This window comes from Acinonyx jubatus, chromosome A2 (assembly GCF_027475565.1).
Source record: "Acinonyx jubatus isolate Ajub_Pintada_27869175 chromosome A2, VMU_Ajub_asm_v1.0, whole genome shotgun sequence".
In the NCBI taxonomy this organism is placed as follows: Eukaryota; Metazoa; Chordata; class Mammalia; order Carnivora; family Felidae; genus Acinonyx; species Acinonyx jubatus.
The window spans coordinates 126628128-126650822 of NC_069383.1; the positions used below are offsets into that span (position 1 = coordinate 126628128).

Consider the following 22695-nt stretch of genomic DNA (forward strand, 5'->3'; position numbering starts at 1 on the left):
ACCCCGGAGGGGGTGTGTGTATGTGCTAAGCCATGGATCAAAATGGCCCTCTAGGGACCTGGGTCAAAGTTACAAATCGTTTTTTATGGTACAGAGAAGCTGACAGCACCTGACTCACTCTGAAGGCTCACTGTACCTTTAAAAAAATTAGTGTCCTGGAAGATTTAATGAGAGGCAAAAGGAGCGTTCAAAACTATGGACATTTCAGCTTTTGGGTCTGATAGTCAAGGTCCCTTGTAAGTAGATGTTCTTATGTGCACCTCTCTTTCCTGCCCGTTCCAAGATACAGTTGACCTTTGAACAACACTGGGGGGTAGGGCTGCCAAACCTCTCCCCTTCCCCAGTCCCTGTCTCTGTCTCTATGTAGTCAAAAATCTGCATATAACTTTTGACTCTGCCCGAACTTAACTATTAACAGCCTACTATTGGCCAGAAGCCTTACTGATAATATAAGCAACTGACACATATTTTGTGTTACATGTATTACATACTGTATTCTTACAATAAAGTAAGTTAGAAAAAAAAAAAAAAGGCCGTGTTACTTAGAAAACTGTAAAAGAAAATACCCTGACAGCACTGTACTATATGTATTGATAAGAATCTGCATGTCAGTGGGTCTGTGCAGTTGAAAGTCGTGTTGTTCCAGGGTCATACGTATTTAGTTCTTGTGGAATGTTGTCAGTCTGTCCTGTGGTCCAGGGATGTAGCTGTGGACCTAACGGTGCTGTTGTTCTTGTTCTGTGATCCTCTGGTTCCCGTGTCACCGAACCCTTCCCACTTTTCTCACTTGGACTGCTCTCATAGGCCTTAAAAATGTTTCATTGTAGATTACCACCCCTTTTGTAGGAGACCTTTTCTGCTATTATCCCTTCCCTTTACCATTCCACCCTAAAGTGGCTGTCCTTCCTCTTTGTTGTCACGGCCAGGACCAAATTACGGTCAGTTCTTATTATTCATAGCAGTTATGTTCCATTAAGTTTCTGCAAACCCTGACTTAGCAAATTCAATCATTGCTCCTAGGGGAAATACAGAGTTAGTTTCCTATGAGCCCCTGGTTACGTTTTCATCAGTCACTCAATAGGTATCCTTGTTTTATGTGTGTTTATGTTTAAAGGCACCGTATTAATATGTATTGTTGATTCATTAGCAGTGAACCTCATGGCAAAAGCTTGGGAACTCAAGCCTGGACAAAGCTTATCTAACACAACTATTTTCTTTCATAAGACACATTATAACCTTCAAGCACTTAAGAATACTAGAAAGTAATTTGACACTAAGTGTGAGTGCCATTTTAAAGAGCGAAATTATCAACAAAAAGCCCAATGTGGCACTATCTAGACCACGAAAATGACATGTTTTTCACAGTATGAGAGCTAAAACAAGAAGTCTGGAAATGCGTTGATTTGTAACTGAAATTTTCATCCCTCTGTGCATGTCCCTGAATGACCATAGAAGTGCTAAGGAGTGTTGACTTTGAAGTTACAAATAAAATTTAGCAAGTAGGAGAATTCACAAATATGGAATCTGAAAATAATGAGAATCTACTATACATTATAGACTAAACATTGATATAGGGATTAGCACACAAGAGACAAAAGAATATATATGTGTTTCCTCAAAGAATTTAATATTTAAAATTTCTTAAAAATTTTATTTAAGTTTATTTTGGGAGAGAGAAAGCAAGTGGGGGGGAGGGGCAGAGAGAGAGGGAGACAGAATCCCAAGCCTACTCCATACTTTCAGCATAGAGCCCAATGTCGGGTTCACACTCAGTAACCATGAGATCATGACCTGAGCTGAGATCAACAGTCAGATGCTCAATTGGCTGAGCCACCCAGGCGCCCCTCATAGTTGAAATTTCAAGAAAAGCATTGAAGTAGTCAACCTGGGCAGAATTAGAATTTGGGTGGATTCCTTGCCTCCATTTAAAAATACAGAATGGTTTTTGCATAGAACTCTCTGTAGGAGGAGACTGTCTCCTCTGTGCCCAAGACTCTCAAAGCCCCTGAGCTAGACATTCGCTGGGTACCTTGTGTTAATCATTCTCATAAACTAACTTCACCATGCTCTAATGGCTTGTTTCTTGCCTTCCACAGACTGAGATGATCTGATCTGCAAATAGGAGACTGTGTTTTGTCTTCACCATTATATACACTAAACCTGGCAGATAGCAGGTGCTCGGTGAATATTTGTCAAAAGGCTGATCTTGGACCTGGGCACTTGAGCTGAAAAGTGGCAGCTCAGTCTGCTAGCTTCTGGTTCTAGTGCTCAACCCCTTGTGTGCAATTCTGAAACCCAGAAAATTTTGAAAGCACAAGTATCTTCAGGGTAATTGGCAGCACAACCTGACTGACCTGAACTCACCTGACATGAGGCTATTTATAATCTTTCCTTATTCCACTTGGAGAGACTAGTTGTACATTTTGCTGCAGAAAAATATTAGTATATTTGATTACAGGTTGTTGCTGGGGGTGTTCGGTCATAGATGGTATAGTAGTACATATCCAGGATTACCTTTCGGAAATGCAAAACAAACAAATGGAAATTCCTACAGGTCCAAGGGTTTCAGATAAGGCACTGTTGACCTGTAGTAGAATTTAGAGATTTTCTATAGAAATTTTATTGGAGGAAATTGACAATTTATTTAGAAACAGATTAGCCAGAGGCATAAATGGTTAGTCTCTGGCTGATGAGAGTAGAATTGAGTGATGTAATCTGTGGCATAACTCCTGAGGGGACAGCAGGTAATATAAAGTAAAGCCCTAGGGTTAGTCTGAAGAGTGCTAAATAGTTCTTTTTTGTGAAGAGGTAGCTTAAATAAGGAAAGGGAAGGGAAGGAGTGGATTCCTCTAGAGACTTTATCATCAGTATAAGAAATATTTACTTTGAGTGTTAATCTACACATGAGTGGAGTTTATTAGAAAACGAACTCCCTTGGGGCACCTGGGCGGCTTAGTGGATTAAGCAACTGACTCCGTCTCAGGTCATGATCTCATGGTTCGAGAGTTCGAGCCCCACGTCAGGCTCTGTGCTGACAACTTGGAGCCTGGAGCCTGCTTCAGATTCTGTGTCTCCCCGGCTCTCTTCCCCTCCCCATCTTGTGCTCTCTCTCTCCAAAATAAATGAATATAAAAAAAAATTAAAAACGGGCAGCTGGGTGGCTCAGTCAGTTAAGTGTCCGACTTCAGCTCAGGTCATGATCTCATGGCTCATGAATTCAAACCCCATGTGGGGCTCTGAGCTGACAGCTCATAGCCTGGAGCCTGCTTCGGATTCTGTGTCTCCTCCTCTCTCTGCCCCTCCCCTGCTCACACTGTCTTTGTCTCTCTCTCAAAAATAAACATTAAAAAATTAAAAACAAAAAAGAAATCTCTTGAATTTCGGAATTGATTTGAAAAGTCTGACCATAGGTGCACCTGGCTGGCTCAGTCGAGCATCCAACTTCAGATCAAGTCATGATCTCTCAGTTCGTGGGTTCAAGCCCTGCATAAGCCTTGCTGCTGTCAGCACAGAGCCTGCTTTGGATCATCTGTCCTCTTCTCTCTGCCCCTCCCCCACTTGCACACCTGCACTCTCTCTCTTTCTCTGACAAAACTAAATATTAAAAAAAAAAAAAAGATAAGAAAAGTCTGATTATAATATCCAATTCTATTATTTCACAGAGAAATGTGTTGGTGAACATCCTCATGTGGCAAAAAAATAAATGTCAGCATTGAGGCAAAAACCCCTCAGCGAAAAAAATGTGTCCTTGTTCAGTTCCCTAATCATCATCATAATAAATGAAGCATCTCAAAACTTGGTCTTGTTGTTTTCCGCCCCCCCCCCAGGTGGGAAGTTTTTTTCTTGTTGCTGTATAAATTTTAATTGGGATTGTTTATACAGAACGTAGTCTTCTAAATCTTTGATGCCCATTAAAAAAAAAGCAACTATTGTATGAAAGTAAGCTTTATTCTGTAATACACAAATTAGATAAAATCTCTCACTTCAAGTAAAATATTCATACAACTGGTATAAAGACTTTTGGTGGCTCATCTTTAGGTTTTTGATAGATAGGATGCCGTTTTAGAGGCTTAGAAGCAGTACCAGAAGGAAAATTAATAGAAATTATTATTTTATATTTCAGAAAGTACTAGGGTTGGTCTGTAGATCAAATGTCCAGGGGACTAGGGGGCAAATACCTTTAAAAATATCATTTGAAATGCCCCCACAGACAGGTTTTCACCGACACCAGGGGAATAACCTCCATGGCGGTGAGCTGTGTACTTTGCACAGAACAACTTTCTGTGTCTAGTACACACATTGAAAGAGATGACTAATGGGTCTTTCTCTAGACACATTTTGAGATTCTCTTTGTATTTGGTAGAACATGCCATGCCTTTTAAAAAGAAGTTTGCAGTGAGGAGTGTTGTATTAGAGGTCCTGCCCAGTTTGCCAGAGGAAACCGGAGCCAGCTCCATGATCCTGTCCCCTCAAATGGACACATTCCTCCTCTCCAACACTCCATCCCCTTTTCCAGAGCAGATTGTCCAAAGCCTGTGACTTCTTTTCCAGGACTCGTGTTTCTTATTGTGATGGTTGTTTTAAGCTAATTTTTGTCGAAGTGCGCACAGATGATAAGTAGACTAAGAATGAATTCTGGTGTGGTGTAGTGCCACCCAAATCAGGAATTGTGCCTGAGAGGTTTCCCAGAAGCCCCTTAGTGCACTGTCATTCCCCAGCCCCCACCCTGTAACCACTGTCCTGACTTCTCTCACCATCTCTTGGTTTTGCCCATTTTCGAACATTGTACAAGTGAAATAATACAATCCGTACTGTTGTGTGTGTGTGGCTTCGTTCCTTCAGCGTTATTTTTGTGAATGTTCCAACCCAACACCAATCTTAAAGGTTTCTTTGGGGCACTTAAAAAAAGAAAATCTGGCACAACGAGAGCGTTAGATCTGAAGAAGGTGCACAGCCAGTAGCGTAGTAACGTAGCTGTGTGGGGAGTGCGAAGTAGGGAGACCAGGGAGTCCAAGTGCTGACTAAATTATATGTGGCATATTTTCAGAGCACTCTCCTCTTCACCTTTGCTGACCAGTTCTAAGACGTGCCAGCAGGACGCCTTCCCTTCCAGGGTGGTCTTCCGGGTGCAACAAGGAACAGACGTAGTGGATCTCCATTTAGGAGGGCGCCGAATGCTGCGGCTCTAGGTCCGGCTTCCCCACAGAGGGAGACAGGTCAACCAGCTGCCCTTGTTATACTAGTGAACTGTACGGGTGGGCACGGCACGGAGTGATTTGTGTAAGAGCAGAGGAAGGTATGGCGGGCCAGCCCCGGAAGTGGCCACTTAGCACTGTCACTGCCCCTTGTGAGGAGCTGTCTGTCCCAGAACTGTGTCCTGTCATGTCGTTCCTGTTTTCTCACTAGGAAAGCAAAGGTTCCAAACTTCCCTTAGAGAGCGTATTAACCGTGGTTCACAGTGAGTGGCGAGAGGCAAAGTTTATGTGATATGTCAGACAATTAGTAATTCTGGAAAAGCCAAACCAGTGAGCAGTGTACCACTGTCATTCGTTTCGTAGGAGAGGATTGTCATTAAGAAACCATAGAATGGCTCAGGATTATGTGCTTCGTGCCAATGCAATGTGTGTTTCAGAAGACGTTCCACTGTGTATCATACCAGTGAGTGGATAAATAGTTCGAATTTTCAAAGTTTTTGACGCCTGTCCTAATCTGGAGAGCTGCAGGCTTCAGCCTGTGCATGTGGTAAACATACCAGCACGTAAGTATTTTCCCGTCTTAGTATTGTGAAAGCAACATAGCGCACTAACTTTATATTTTGTAACCAAGGAAAATTTTAGCATTTGGAGCAAGCGCTCAAAGAAATAAACACATTAAATCACTTAACCCTCTTTTTCAGAGGATGCCAGGAAATTTGGAAGCAGCCATTTTCATTCTGCTTTCAAGAGGGAAGGTGGAGACAAAAAGGACATATTTGAAAAATTCAGCCAGAACTTCCACTTGTGTAGACCTCAAAACTGCCCTGTTCCACCAAGTTCCTAATAGGAGGTCTGCATATGAGAAGTTGGAGGGCGAAGGGCAGGGTATACCGGCTGGTGGTCCATGGCACCACAAATGGGTGTCAGGGGAATGAGAACATTGGCCCCTCACCTTCAGGATGGCAAGTAGGGTGCAGGCCCAGTACCATGCCAGGCAAATACCACTTTCTTTGTGTTCCAGGACATAAAATAGGTCTGGAAGCACTGCTTTTATAAGACTGAGGTGGTATTTTAGCTGATATTGAATGAGTAAGACCCAGCATGGGAAGACTTAGGGGAAGAATGTTCCAGATGGGGGGGTGCACAAGTGCAGGGGCCTTGAGGCACAATGCAGCATTAGTGTGTCCTCAGGATGGAGAGAGGGTGGTGAATGGCGCACAGTGACTTGGACACGTATGGCAGGTGACCTCGTTGAGAGGCAGGCAGGCAGCACCCAGGGGCCAGATCCCTGGGACTTTGTCCTCAGTGGGGAGTTTGGATATTATCCTATTTTGGGGAAGCTGTTGCAGGTTTTTACACAGGGAAACATCATGATGATAGCACAGAATTGTAGAACCAAGGTGTTGAGATTCAGACAGGAATCGAAACAGACCGTTCCATTCTCTGTATTTTATCAGTGAAGGCAACTTTTCTGTGCCCTGCTGCTGTTGATATTTTTGGTGGTTCCACTCTGTCATCTGTCAAACCAGGAACTTGTATGAGCTTCTTTCTAATTTGTGTTCAGCTCTAAAAATCTTGATCTTTATATACCCCTCTTTGTTAGTTCCCGAGGACCAGTGTAACAGATGACCACGGACTGCATGACTTACAACAACAGAAAGTTAGTCTCTGAAAGTTCTGAAGGCCAGAAGTCCAACACCAAGGTGTCCTCCACAGGGCTGGTTCCTTCTGGAGGGTTGAGGGGAAAATCTGTTCCATGCCTCTTTCTTCCTTCTGGTGGGAGTGAACAAGCCTTGACATACCCTGACTTGTACATATGTCGCTCCAGTCTCTGTCACTGTTGTCACATGGCCTTCTCTGCATCTCTTTATCTTCACATGGTATTATTATCAGGGCAGCAATCCCTTTGGAGTCATTGGGTTGAGGGCCTGCCTGAACCCAGTGTGACACCCTCTTGACTTGATTATATCTGGAAAGATCCTGTTTCCAACTGAGGTCATATTGACAGGTTCTGGGGGTTTAGGACTTCAACATACCTTTGTGGGGGACACATTTCCACCTATAACACCTTTCTTCTGACACCACCTTCATAGTAATGCCTTCTCCATCTTTTTGATTGACCTCCACTTGGTTTAATGGAATCCAAGCAGCCATTTCATCTGAACATTTAAGAAGAGGTCAAAATACTGTGCCTCTGTTATTAAACAGCATCATCTGCCCTTTTCGCATAGATGAAATGTAGAAATATTGTCAAAATGGTTCAAGTCTGAAATACCCAAAATGTCGTGCTTCGTGGAATCATTTTGAGAAGAAAATATATCTGTCTCAGGCTGGAACCCATAATCCTCATTTCCCCATATCCTTTTCTGTCCAACAAAAGTGGGTTTTTTGTTGTTGTTTGTTTTGTTTTTGTGTATTTTTTACTTAACCAGCTATTTTATTTCACTCCAATGACTAATTTTTTTTCTTTGCCTTCTACCAGAAATTATTTAAAGCGTGTGTGTGTGTGTGTGTGTGTGTGTGTGTGTGTGTGTGTAAAACAACATGGCATTAATTAAAGGTAAGAAAACAAAAGCAACAGAATGAAAAGGAAGGCGGGAGGAGCTCTGGGTACATTCCATTACACCAGGCGGGTCACAGATTTGACTTCCCTAACAGCCAGCAGGGAAAGGGAGCCCTCTGAGTTTGACAGTTCCAAGAGTTTCATGGGGCTGGTTTTGAAATTGACCCTGAACACCCAGTTTTGGAGGATTACAGTTGAGCACATTTCAGCAAAAGCATTTCTGCTGAGATGTGGGGGAGTAGAGGGAAATGTGGTAAATTTATGGGACTCACATTTCTATCTCTGCTAATCTGATTCGGTCTGACGTAAATAAGTGCAAAATAGTTTCAAGGAGGAGTTGAGTCCACTTCTTTTGTACAGTTCTTTATGAACTTTGTATCTTTCTTAATCTGTTTATCACCTTCACCCTTCCACTTCTTAGATGGATATCAGTGATGAGGCGAATGATAGCCTTTCTAGATCTCTGGATTTGGATAAACCTTCATCCTTCATTTACCCTACCTGAGGCATAGTCTTCAGTATGTGGGATTACTATAGCAATTTATTTATTTATTTTTTTTACCTCAAGTCTAAAAATGTGTGTGTGTGTGTGTGTGTGTGTGTCTGTGTGTGTATGCAGCTGCGTATGTATGTCATGCAGGGGGTCCTTATTTCTGAATATTCATTATTTGAGTTTCTGACTTCCAGAGTTAAAGAGAAGTGATGATAGTCAAAACACAGAAATATTCCCTAATGACCAAATCACTTAATAAATTTAGTCCCACTGTAGCATATCATTTCCTTTCTAGCTTCCTCCCCACCCATCCAGCCAGGCTTTTTGTCATTTGACCTCTTGCTGATTGTTGGTAGTGTTTGGTACAAATAAATTGTACATTGTGTGAAAGATCAAGGACTTCACAAAGGCAGTGAAAGTGATTAAAGGAGCTGTGCTTGAGCCACACAACCACGGACACTGATGCTTTGAAGTGTGGGATTAGTTAAGTGCAGGAGGGGGACCCTGGGTGGCTCAGTCAGGTAAGCGTCCCAACTTCAGTTCAGGTCACGATCTCGTGGTTCATGACTTCGAGCCTCGCATTGGGCTCTGTGCTGACAGCTCAGAGCCTGGAGCCTGCTTCAGATTCTGTGTCTCCCTCTCTCTCTGCCCCGCCACCACTTTGCTCTGTCTCTCTCTCAAAAATAAATAAACATTAAAAAATAATAATAATAGTTACTTGCAGAAGAAAACTCTACAATAATAATGGCATTAGTGACAAATCTTTAAATACCAAAGGAATCATTTGAGTGTCACATGATTGAAAGACCCTTGAGAAAATGGATGATGCTTCGATGGTTATCTGTTCTCTGATTCGCCCTAGAAGACTGACCTAAAGTGATGAATATCATATAGTGCCATAATAGAGTTTTGTTAGAACAGATGTAAATACAGTTAATATCTGGTTCATTCTTTGTTCATTTAGAGAAATGGTACATAGTCATAGTTTTAACCTACATATTAAATGATTAAACATTTTATGAACTTGTTTGTGTAGTTTGTAATTTTGTTTGAAGGTGAAATCTTAACTTTTTAAAAATTACTATTAAATTTTGGCTTTTTATGTTGCTTTACCTTGAGTGACCTTTTTTGGTTTTAATTTATCTTCCATTAATGAGCATCTCCACTGTCTGTTTCAGCTCTAAGGAGCACAGTATGTTGGAGAGTGTCCCCTCAGAATTCCCAGAACCTGAGAATGTGACTTTATCTGGAAATTGGGTTCCTGCATATGTAATTGATTGTTAAGATGAGGTCATGCTGGAGTAGGGTGGTCCCTTAAGCCAGTATGACTGATATCCTTGTAAGGAGAGGAGAAGAGCCAGAGACACTGCCATAGGGAAGACAGCTTGTGAAGAAACAGACACATGCAGAGAGTGCTGTGTGATGACAGAGACCGAATTTGGAATGATGGGTCTATAGGCCAAGGAACGCCCAGGATTACCAGCAACAGGAGAAGTGAAGAGCGAGGCATGGGACCGGTTCTCCCTCAGCCTCAGAAGGGACCAGCTCTGTCAACACCTAGATTGAGGACTTGTAGCCTCTAGAACTGTAAAAGAAGGAATCTCTGTTGTTTTAGCCACCAGTTTGTGGTAGTTTTGTATGGCAGCGCTAGGAAGCCAGTGCAGGGAGTTTTCAGGAAATTATTCGGTGGCATTATTATGGCATTATTATAATTCAGGAAATTATTCGGGTGCATATGTTAATATGCATAGCCCAAGCCCACAGTGGTGGTACGTGAAGTCAGAAATAGGGTGAAAACTGATTTCACTGGCCCAAACTCAATATGGGTTAAATAACTTGTAGTATTTTCTGTATTAAATTAGTAGCTTCTTATTTAAAGAGATCATTTCTGTTAATGATGGAGCTGGAGGCGGTTTTCAGTAGTATGGTATGATGGCATATAATTGTGTGATCATCTGTGCATCAACTGGTGTGTGTTTTTCAAGTCAAGACAAAAGACTGTCATTAGCAACTTCTACTTAAAGCTAATGTACTATCTTTTTTATCAGGCTACATCACTGTGTTTCGGGCAGGGGATTTTGAAGTTTGGAACTGGTACTTTTCAATAGGGAGGAGCTATGATCATATGCCATTATTATCAGTGTACCCTTTAAAAAGATAGTTGATGTACTATTTGTTCCCACACAGAGCCTGGTGTGTATGTGTCCTTTGAAATTAAAAGGCCAAGTCATTGTGTCCTGTCATCCCGTATGAAATGTTTGTTGCATTGCCTCACTGGCGTCCTGTCTTACGTTATCAGTTGCTGGTTCTAGTGTCAGTATGTCACGCCTGACGGGTTAGTGGCTTTTGGCAGAGGAAATGAAACCTAGTCAGTTACTACGAGATTTATAGTAGATCAGCTATTGCAGGAAGTGGTGAAAAGCTGATTGATAGTTGGAAACAAAACTCTACAACAAGAAACAGGATGTATGCTTTCTATTTATACATCATTTTCCCTTCACTTTAGAGCCCTTTTTGGACTTTGTTTTGGCTATTTCATAAAGCCTTGGATCCCTCCCCCCCTTCTTTTAACTCATTCACCAAAATATAAAATAATTGAGGAAGTTGTGTATTAGCCTAGCGATGGTCAAGGCGTGTACTTCCAGCTGTTACTATTAGTCACTGATCGTAGTTGTATTTGCTACAACTTGTCAGAGAGCATTTTTAATTAAAAAAAAAAAAATCCTCCAAATAGGAGATTATTTCACATATACAAACAGAATGAAAGCTTTTTAAAAAGCTACGTGGTAGGATTACATTTCCAAAAACTGTCTAAGGAAAACCTATTTTGAGTATAGTTGTGTTAAAATATGGCATTACCATTATCCAGTTGTCATGGCTCTTAAATAATGAATCTCTTCATTCCTTAATAAATACATTCTTAATAAGTAGGCGCTCTTCATTTCAATATAAAATGTGTACCGTAAGTACAACTGGTAACTCAGTATATTCATTGCTTGGATCAGAATGTACCTGGTTTTTGTAAGCATTCTGGTTAACTAATAATGTCACTCGGCAACGCTTTCTGACATGAACTAGCTGGTCTGTTTTGACTGTGACGGTGAAAAACCACTAACTACATTAATGAGGTGCTCTCTGAAATGGAAAGCGCCGTTGCAGAGTCAGGTTCTAGAATATAAGAGTGGCAGATTTAGAACCAACTCTAATTTTACCCGTGGTTGAAAGAACAAAAAGGCTACTCTTTCTCGGCCTTATTTTTTTTCTTTAAACAGATAGTTTCTTTTATTGTAAACAGTGATTGCTAAGTTATCTGCATAAAATAATTTAACAGAAACAAACCCAACTTTAATTCTTTGGACTGTTGGGTCACATTCTCCGTCAATGATGTTTTGAAATTTTTAATTCCTTTTTATTCTCGCATTCTTTAAGTGGAGAATTCAGAATGCTTCCTCTATAAACTTAAGGTTTCTCTCAGAACTTTAGTATTAATTTAGGAAAGTAGCCAGCTTGAGGTAGTAAAAGTGGGATTAATAAGAAACAGAGATGGGTCAGCACTGTGAAGAAGCAAAAATGAACATAGGATTCATTTTTTACATATTTTATATAAATGGGTCACTTTAAATGAATGCAGTACTTAAAGTGAGAAACAAACTGAAGGGTAAAAATTCACATCACCTGGTAACAGGCACAAGTCCTGTTGGGGGTCATATGGCTCATCTGGGCCACTTTCCTGCCTCTTAGAGTAGATCCTTTATAGTCTCACAGTGTGTGGGGTTACACTGTGTCTGAAAAGGGCCAGGATTAGGGGTGAGGGACTTTGAAATTCCAAATTTGTTCTGTTACACATGACACAGATAGTGGACAATAACAAAGATCCAGATGGTTTCAACCTGAGAGTTCACCATATCCTCACAAATAATTCAGATGTTTTGCTTCAATTTTAAGCCTCTGTAGTTAAGGCTTAGTTAGATGTATACTTCGTTTAAGACTGCTAAGCTAAAGAGATCACTGTTTGCAGCCTTCTTTGCCTATGCCTGTCAGAACTTGCTCATTTGGAAGATGTTGAATTGAGCTCCACCTGGGGAGAAGGGAAGAATGTGGTCATAGGACGGGAGACTTTTCAGAGCCTGGATAATTTGTGGGAGGACCGGTAGTGGAGGAGGAAGCCTACTAGAGCTCTGCAGCATGGTTTTCCAGTCTTGACTGCCCCTTTCAGCTGGGGAAACTGCAGCAGGTCTCTTAACCCTCTAGGCTTCTGTTTTGTCATCAATAATGTGGACAAAAATGCAACTGACCCATGAAGTTGTCACTTGGAACGAGTGTCGGGATGTGTGTGGAACATTGTCTTTCATATACTGTAGATGGTATTTGTCATGGCTAATCAGAGTGTGAAATGTATGGTCACTGAAGGAAGAGCTTTGATTTTAAAATCTTTTTTTTTTTTTTTTTTAATGTCTATCCTTGAGAGAGAATGTGTGAGCGGGAAAAGGGCAGAGAGGGGGAAAGAGGATCCAAAGCCAGCCCTGCACTCTGGGGATCAAACCCATGAGCTGTGAGATCCTGACCTCAGCTGAAATCAAGAGCCAGACACTCAACCGACTGAGCCACCCAAGTGCCCCTGTTATTTTTTTAAAGTTGATTGATTGATTCATTGATTGAGCGAGTGAGATAGAAGCAGAGAGAGGTAGGGAGAGAGAATCCCAAGCACGTTCCAGGCTGTCAGCATGGAGCCCAGTGCGGGGTTGAACTCATGAACCGTGAGGTCATGACCTGAGCTGAAGTTGGATGCTCACCGACTGAGCCACCCGGGCACCCCCAAATTTTATTTCTAATATTATAATTTAGTAAGAGGCATTGTCTTCTTTCCTAGATTCCTTGCTCTTTACCTCTCACAGGTGCACATCACTACCCAGAGAGGGCCCACTTCAGTGAGAAAGATGGCCATGAACTAGCTTCTAGGCTGACAAGGCCTTGGGGCAAAGATATTGCAAACTGGTCCACTAATTCAGACCAAATTCTTTACTACTGGCAGTCAGGGTTTCAGCATATATGGTTTGTGGATGTCATCTACAACTGTCTTGGACATGGATGTACATTACATCGCGACCATGTGATTCCATAACTGTGCTTTTAGAGATGTCTTAAAGTGATGAGAGTGCATCCAGAGTTTGTAGACCATTGGTGAATCATAAGCTGACTTCAGCTGATCCCATCCTAATATTCTTCTTTACCCTACCCGCCGTTCTTTTTCTAAGCTCTGGGAATCCCAGCACTGAAACTCAGGGGTTTCCTCACATAAGAGGAAGTTGCCCTCAGTGATGGCTGTTGCCCTTGGCCATTCACCTAGCAGTACCTCAGCACCCACCCTGGGACACTGCAGTGGGGCTTCTGGGACCTGACTGCGCTCATGGAGGGCAGCCGGGGCACAGAGCATCCCTGCACAAAGTCATTATTACACTAAATATTCTGAGATCAAAGGGTCTCAGATATACCTGGGCACTTAGGTGAAAAACACCACCTTTGTTCACTAGTTCCCATTGCCCCACCAGTCACTTCTGCTCCAGTGAAACAAAGCCCCATTTTCTTGATATTGTGGGATGGTCTACACTTTTACAAGTGAATTTATCTTGTGAACTCACCGTCATCCAGTTTGTCTCAAAGCCACTAAATGTTTTGTACACTCATTTCAGCTTCGGAGTTAGAGAAACGTAGAAGCCAAGGTCAGCGTGCTGATCATTTTCACTTGCTCACTGCCGCCCTTTTCAGTTGTCACTTCAGATTTTCCTCTAGGGAGGAGTAAAGCCATGAGTTTTGGACACCTGCGGTATGCTTTTTTTGCTTCTTTCAAAACAAAGGAAAAGTATGAATGCCTCTAAGTTTAATAAAAAAAAGTTTGGTATAATGTAATGTTACAAATTGAAAATTATCCTCTGAAATAACATGGCATGATTTTCTGATAAAAATATAAAGGGGGTGCCTGGGTGGCTCAGTCAGTTGCACATCGACTTGGGCTCAGGTCATGATCTCACAGTTCATGAGTTTGAGTGCCATATCTCTCCACTGTCAGCACAGAGCCTGCTTCAGATCCTCTGTCCCCCTTCTTTCTGCCCCTTCCCCGCCTATGTGCGCTTTCTAAAAATTAATTAATAAACATTAAAAAAAAAGTAAAAAGCACGTCACGCTGCTCTCTATAGTATTGCTTTCTTCTCTTTTGTATACTTAAAATTTTTGAATAGGTGTTATGCTTGCAGAGTTTAAAAGTAAACAATTGCAGTGAAAAGCCTCCCTCTTATCATCCTCCTCTACCTTTCCAGTCCCCACCAGACCCCCCCACATAAGCTAATGTTTTCTGCAGCTTTCCAGAGTTTATTGATAAGTATACAAGCAAACAGAAGGGTGTTTTTATTTCTTTCCCCTTGTTTAACATAAAAGGTAGCCTCCACATAACGGTGTGCCGTTTGTTGTTGCTGTTACACAGTGTAACCTGGGTTAGCCCATAGAGCGCTTTGTTCCATACGCAGCCATAGACTCTTCCTTTGCATGGATATTCCATAAGGTAGTTAACCAGTCCTGCGGTCGTGGGCACTTGGTTATTTACCATTTTGGAGTATTGAAAACAATGTCAGTGAATACCCTGGGCCTCTGTCCTGTAGCATGTGCGTTTAATTTCCAGATGTGGTATTGCTCGGCCAAGGGTGTGTACATTTTCAAGTTGGGAAGTTATCGCCACCTTTTCCACAGGGGCCGTACCTGTTTAATTTGTCGCCAGTGGTGTGGGGAGGGGTCTTTCCCCCAAGCCTCTCTAGTGTTTGGATGTTTGCCATTGTGATAAATGAGAAATGTATCTCACTGTGACTTTAGTTTGGGTCTCTTATTTGACTGGAGTTGAACATCTTTTCATACGTTTAAGAGGCATTTATATCTCCTTTTGTGAGAATTGTTGCTTATGGCTTTTGTCCATTTTTCTGATGAATTGTTATGTCCATTTTTAAGAACCGTGTTAGGGGAATTAGGTCTTGCTTTGTGACATGAGTTGCTAGTATTTTTCTCAATTTTGTATTAGCCTATTGACTTTGTTTATGATGTTTTGGTTTTTGTCCTATAGGTTTTTTCAGATTGAATTTATCAGTCTTTTGTGGCTTCTGGATTTTAAGTCATAGATAGAAAGGGCTTCCTTATCCTAGGGTTATAAAGGGAATCTCCTGCATTTCCTTGTAATACCTCACCACTTCATTTTCTTTTACATTTCTTTGACCTGTTTTGGGATTTATCTTGGTGTGTCACGTGAAGTATGGACCCATCTTTATTTTCTTACTTCTTTAAGCTATATAAAGAAGCTGTTTCGTTCTCAGGCCAATTAATGAATTGTCCTAATATTTCTTCTTCAAATGGCTTTCAAGGTCCAGTAAGTTGGCAACTCTTGCAAAAACCTTAAAGGAAGTGTCCCTGACAAAGGCCCAGCTGGGATTAGAACTGGAAGAACTGGAGGCCGCAGCACTTCTTGTCCAGGAGGAAGACACTGCATCAAGAGCAGGCCGTCCTGTTTCCAGGCAGCAGACACCTGCCTGCCCTCCTGAGGCAGGGGACACGGAGGAGTCAGACAGCACCACCTCACGTGAGACCGAAGGCTCGGACTCCGAACAAGGGGAGCTCTCAGGTGGTGAGTCTGAGACAGTGCGTTCCTGGCAGGGTCCCTTTCTCAAGGAACGCGGCGACCTGCTAATTGACGACGGGGTGTGCAGAAACTCAGCCGTCGAGAGATGTGGTGGTAGTCCGAGAAAGCCACCCGCCTCCCCCCGGGCTCCTGGAGGCTCTGGGCCGCTGATAGAGGAGCTTGGAGAGCAACTGAACTCGAGAGTTCAAGTGTCCGGACCTGAGGACTCCGCGGCTGCAAGCCACAGCAGCGTGCAGGGCAGAGGCGACTGGCAGACACCAAGTGATTGACTCCGCGTGGTTTTCCTCACTGCTGAGAATTATGGCGGGTTTGGTTTCCTTTACAGAACAAGAATCCACTTCCACTTGGTCCTTTTTCTTAGTGTATGCAACACTTTTCCACGGAGCTTATGTTGATACCTGTTGGTTTCCTTGTCACAATCTTAAAAATAACGTTTTAAAGTATTTTCACCAAAGTATAATTAATATTGAAGATGAAATAACAGTTCTGGCAGAATCTCTAGAAGGTAGAGCCCATGAATATATTTTTCTTAAAGATTTTATTTTTAAGTAAGCTCTATAACCAACGTGGGGCTTGAACTCGCAACCCTGAGATCAAGTGTCGCATGCTCTACTTGCTCAGATACTGTACATTAAGTATGCATCTCCTAGGATTTAATATAAATGGAATCATGTAATATGTACTCTTTTTTAAATTAGGCTCATTTCACTCACTGTAATTATTTTCAGATTCATCAATGTAGCCTGTATTGAGAGGGCTTTTTTGGTTTTTGTTTTTTCCCCATATCAGAGTAGTAGTTCATTGGATAGATTTTTCCATTCACCTACTGATGGACGTTTGGGTTGTTTCCAGCTTTCGGCTGTTCCAAATAAAGCTGTTACGAACATTTGTGTGCTAGTCTTTGTGCGGACATATGCTTGCATTTCTCTTAGGTAAATATCCAGTAGTGGGATGGCTGAGCCGTATGGTAGGTGGATGTGTAACAGTTCGAGAAACTGCCAAACTGTGTCCCAACATGGCTGTCCCAGTTCACGTTTCCACCAGTTCCAGGTCTTTTGCATTCTTGTCATCACCGGGTATGATCTGGCTTTAACATTTTTACTGTTTTATTAGGTGTGAGGTGGTATCTCCCTGTGCTTTTAGCTTGCATTTTTTAAGGCTTCTATTGCTGTGCGTCTTTTCATATGCTTATTTGTCATCCACAAATCCTTGGTGAAGTGTCTTTTCAAATCTCTTGCCTTTTTTTTTCTTTTTAAAGCTGGGTTGCTTGTTTTCTTATTTTTGAGCTTTGAGAGTTCTTTATAAATTCTGGATACAAGTCCTCATTATGAGTCATCTTTGCATGCCTTGTAATCTTCGAGTGAGTGCCAAACGTTATAAATTTTACCTGGCTGAATATGTATGTATTCTTACGTTCTGTGGCTTTGTTTGGGGATGCAGTTAAGTTACTTGGAAATAGTGTGATCTTTGTGGGTCTTGCTCATGTCATTTGTTAGGCAGGTCTGGAACAGTGTTCAGCCTAGGACAAACTATTTCCTGGTACTAAGGAAAGATTTTCCCATTGCCCTGTGAATTACAAATTTTCCAGTCTAGCGGGTGGAAATAGGCCCCTGTATGCGTGCTGAGCACGGTTCCCTCTAATACTTTCAGATGCTGCCTTCCCACGATTCCACACTCTTAGCAGTAGGTACTCGCATGAATATCAGAGGGGCCCCTCTCCAGGTATCTGGGCTTCTCTGCGGCTCTCTCCTCTCTGGTACTCTGTCCTGCAAACGCTGGCTGCCTCAGTGTCCCCTCACCCTCAGCTCTGTCTCCTGAACTCCAGGGTCCCCTGGGGACTGCCTACATTGTCCCTCCCTGTGCAGCCTGGACAGTGTCTCAGGTCAGGTGATGATGCGGCTCACTGTATTCGTTTCCTGTCCCTCAGGATCACAGGCTTTCATTGCCTGCCGTCCAGTGTCTTGAAAACCATGGTTACGTGTATTATCCTGTTTTTCTTTTTTGGTTATGTTGGGTGGGAGAGTAAATCTGGTCTTTATTACTCCATCTTGATTGGAAGCGTAAGTCTCCATTCATATTTTAAATGTGAATTTTCCCACTTGAGGGTAAGCTCCCAGGGAGCAGGTTCTCTGCCGTGTCTGGTTACCACTGAATCATCAGTGCCTGTATTCTCAGCGCTCCATAAATATTGGCTGGATGAATGAATAAATGAAATAAACCAATTTGCTCTAGGGAGGAAATGAAATGAAATCTGATATGTATTAATCTCAGCATTTTTATTTCAAGAAAGGGTATGCTCCCTTTTACTCTGGGTTTATATAGGTTGTGAGTATTTGTATTTCCAATATAAATTTCAGTTTGTATTAACAGGATAGTTGGGGTGACTTTGCCATTCGACATGCATGTTAACTCCTGAACACTATAACAGCTTTGTCAGAATGTGTTCAAGACTTTTTTCAGGCTCCCTGGAGAGCTTCAAAATGCCTATGACCATTGAAAACGCATTTCTTCTCAGTGGCACATTACCTGAAGCCAGTTTGAAGATGCATTATCTGTTACTCCCCTCATTTACTTCTACTAATGTCAAGTTGAGCAGATCCACTCTTGTCAAAAAGTTTAAAGCCATGGAAGTTCTTCCTTCTATCAACTCTGCCCTTAACTTAGGAATCTGCACAGGATCTACTTCTGTGTGAGACTCGCCATGGGTGGAAAAGCCTGTTACCCCCCCAAAAGAATGAGCAAACATGATCCATCCTAGAAATCCTCAGAACAGAGGAGCTCATTAAACAACTCTCATGAGTATCAAAGACCACATGAGTGGGTGCCTTAATTGTCGACTCCAAATCTGTAGTGTTTCTTTCACCTGCCCTCTCTTTGTTCACAGAGGGTTAAAGCTTTGTTATATCACATTACCCTGTCTTTGTTTAAGATGAGTTAAGAACACTACACCATGTCTGTAACCCAAAACAAGTCCAAAGGTGCTGCCTTTATTTCATTTTTTTAAACTAGACAACCTGCCAAGCAACTCTAGGGATCTCCTGTAACCATAGGAGTTTCCCAAGAACCCTGGGTGATGGGAGAAAAAAATATGTTGGGGAAAGAACAGAAGGGGACCTCAGTGACAGTCACGGGTCAGCAGAAGAACTAAGGCTTTGGGGTTGATGAGACAAAGAAGTGAGTTCCAGAGCTAGAGCTCAAGTGTTGACCAGCCCCCAAGGGGGTACCCCAACCTCTGAACCTCCTTTTTCCTTTTGAAAATGGGGATAAAACTTTTTTCTTGCTTATCTTAAAGGGTGATGAGACTGTATGTTCAAAACACTTTTATGAACTGGAAAGTATCAAACCAACATCAGGGTTGGTTATTATTCTCGGACTTCCCAGAGCTGAACAGGGCTCTCTGTTCAGCTACCTGACAACAGGTCACTGGGGGAGCCGGCACTGTGAAAATGAGTCAGCTCTGCTAATCGCTTCAGAGGCATGCCAGTGGTAAAAGTCTACAGAGTTCAGCAGATTAGATAGAAATATTAATTATGTCAATGAATCACGGCACTGCCTCATCTTCTGGGTTCGCATTATCATTGACCTATTTTTCTATGTTCTGTCTCTCCTCTGCCATTATCCTTGAAGAATAATCCGAGGGCTTGCTGTGGGCATGATGGGTTTTAGGTGCCAGTAACTATGCTGATATCATCTTTCACTGGCACAGGATTAATTTACAAATGAGACAGGGGTGCTCCCTACCACTTTCTGAGTTAGCTGAACAGCTGTGGGGCGGTTTTCACACCTGCTAGTGGAAAATCCACTTTGGTTGTATGGATCAAATTCTATTACGAAGAACTGGGGGAAGGAGAGAGAGGGTTAAGTATTCTTTGTTGTGAGACTTCATAAAAAAACTTTTTATATCAGAGGGGCTCCTAGATATCTATTTTTTATTGAAATTTTTGTAATGTTTAATTTTTGAGAGAGAGACACAGAGCATGAGCGAGGGAGGGGCGAAGAGAGAGGGAGACACTGAATCTGAACCAGGCTCCAGGCTCTGAGCTGTCAGCACAGACCCTGATGCGGGGCTCGAACCCACAAATCACGAGATCGTGACCTGAGCTGAAGTGGGAAGCTTAACTGACTGGGCTACCCAGGCGCCCCTTGGATATGTATTTTAATACAAAGATTTTTATTATTTTACATCTTGTAACTAAAAATTGACCCATGTAGTCAATGATGACAAAAAAAAAAAAAAAATAGGAGTTAAAGACCATAGAGGGGTAAAACCTTACTCAGATGTATACTTAATCTTCATAATGTATATAAAATATTTGAAGATGCAAAAGTCTCCTCGTATAGACTGATCCGTCATGAAATGACATTGCATGTCAGGTACATTGAAGTTAAACTTCATAAACAAATCTCTGTATCTGTTTGGTCAGGCATCTCCATTAAAGTGAATCAAACTCTACAAATGTTTCCTTAACATCATTCCATCTAAATCCCCGACGGAGTTTTTGTTTGTGATCTGTTCCCTTTCCCGGCCGTTTTCTGAGCGTGTTATATATAGTTTCAATCCATACCAAATGAAGGAAGCATTGATTAGACTTGATTTAAGGCAGCAAGTGATAAATGCAGCTGGAAATTGATTCATGCCTCTCAAGTGACTGGGGCACAGCCATCCACAGTTGACACAACTCTTGTGTCAAGGCTGGAGAAAACAAACAGGGAAACACATGTCAGACAGATAAATGACTTCGCTGTTTTGAGCTCTCCGTGGAGGCCATTTGTTTCCTAGATAAGGAAGACTGCTCTCCAAAGTCATGAAAAGATAAGCTAGAGGAAAAGGATGAATGTGGAGCTGGATGCCTAAGCCCTTGGGGAAAAACGAACAGAAAGGATTCACCTCTGGGAAGTCTTGCCACAAGGCTGTACTCGGTGGTACTCTGCTTTTCTCCAGGGGCGCTGCAGGCAGCGATTTTACTGTGCAAGCCTCCTCTGTCCAGCTAGGCCCGCGTGCTGGAGGCTGTGTCTCCGGGATTTTAAGGGATGGCAGTGGTATGCCCTTGTCTTGTAAGTTCTTTCCAGGGAGACCTTTCCCACCTTCTCTCCTTGGGCTGAGCATTCAGGGGAAGAAGCAGCAGGAATGGCCGAGTGACTTGAGAGCCCAGCTCACGGGCCTCCAGCCTGAAGTTCCAGCAGTTTGACGACGGGCCCAGGACCCCTCTGAACACAGTAGCCCTCTTGCAACCGAGTGCCTCGCATCGAGCTTCTTCCACAGTATATAGTAAATATTTACTGTATTTATGCTTTGTGTTTTCCCACCTTGACATGTTTGCTCATGCATAGCTTTCTCTTCTGTCAGTTTGCATAGCTTGACATCTCATAGCCTTCAAGGCCCCATTCAAATGCCGCCGCCTCCAGGAGGTCACCCTTCATTCTTCTTGGCTGGAAATTATTTCCCTCCTCTGAATTGCCACTCAGTCAGGGCCAGGTCCTGCCAGAAGAGCCTTGAATCCAGGGAAAGCTAAAGGGATCAGCTTGGGGAAGTGGGATTCCTGCGAGGCTGTGCCCCAGAGCAGTGGGTTCCAGGTTCTTCAGACTTCTATAAAATTAAAATTAGGAAAAACAAACCACGGTAGCATGTAGAGGGGCTGCTGATGTAGAGCTGCCAACATTTTATTTTGCATATTCATTTGGCCCATGAACAACACAGAGGTCAGATGTGCTGACCCCTCATGCAGCTGAAAATCCACATAGAACTTTTGACTCCCCCAGACTTAACTATTAGCCTACTGTTGTTGTTCACCAGAAGCCTTACCAATAACGTAGTTAGCTAACACTTATTTTCTGTTACATGTGTTATCTAATGTATTCTTACGATAAAGTAAGCTAGAGAAAATGTTAAGAAAGTCATAAGGAAGAGAAAATGGATTTATAGTACTGTATTAAGTGAAAAAAATCTGTGTGTATGAGTGGAACTCTGCCTTTCAAACCCGTGTTGTTCATGGATCAACCATACAGTATGCTTGCCCAGCCAGTGCTCCGCTGAAATCATCCTTTCGTGAAAGCAGGTTACCATCAAAAAAGTAAAAGGACATTCCAAAATAAAAGTCTGTCCTCTAAATTGAACATATTTAGCTTCAAGAAAAACTTCTCCCTGAGAACCAGAGTTACTGTTTTGGTGTCTCTATTTCCAGTGTTTTTTCTTACTGTGTATACTTATACAAATATATACTCACATTAAAAAAGAATTAGAATCATGCACTATATAAATTTTATATCTTTTTTTAAAAAAAAAACTTTTTAAATGTTTATTTCTGAGAGAGAGAGAGAGCAGGGGACGGGCAGAGAGAAAGGGAGACAAAGAATCTGAAGCAGGCTCCAGGCTCTGAGCCGTCAGCACAGAGCCCGATGCGGGGCTCAAACTCACGGACCGCGAGATCATGACCTGAGCCAAAGTCCGACGCCTAACTGACTGAGTCACCCAGGCGCCCCAGTATCCCTTCTTTTCTCTTAACATCAGGTCGTGAGTATTTCCCCAGGTCACTGAACAGCCTCCCCAAATAGGACTTTTCCTAGCTGCATCAATAGGTCTTACTGCAATGGAAGAAATTCCTCTCCAATGTAAATAGAATTAATCAGAATTTTCCTGTGGTGCAGTGTATTTGCCAAGCATGGATGTCTAGCTGACGTAGGTTGCCTCCTCAGCAGCTCTTCCTCAGCTGTGGTACAGCAGCAGCCTAGTGTACTTTAAAGACAGTGCACCTTTGGGGCACCTGGATGG

General features: G+C 42.4%; 1 protein-coding gene across 2 annotated transcripts in view; it reads left to right on the top strand.

Annotated features, from left to right (window-relative positions):
* Nucleotides 1–16814, top strand: part of SHQ1 (SHQ1, H/ACA ribonucleoprotein assembly factor) — a 99542-nt gene extending 82728 nt beyond the window's left edge. For both annotated transcript variants that reach the window (XM_015066050.3, XM_053219056.1), the window contains exon 11: nt 15652–16814. In XM_015066050.3, the coding sequence (XP_014921536.2) occupies nt 15652–16195 (544 nt within the window). In that variant the 3' untranslated portion in view covers nt 16196–16814. The remainder of the gene's footprint in view (nt 1–15651) is intronic.
* The last annotated feature ends 5881 nt before the right edge of the window (nt 16815–22695 follow it).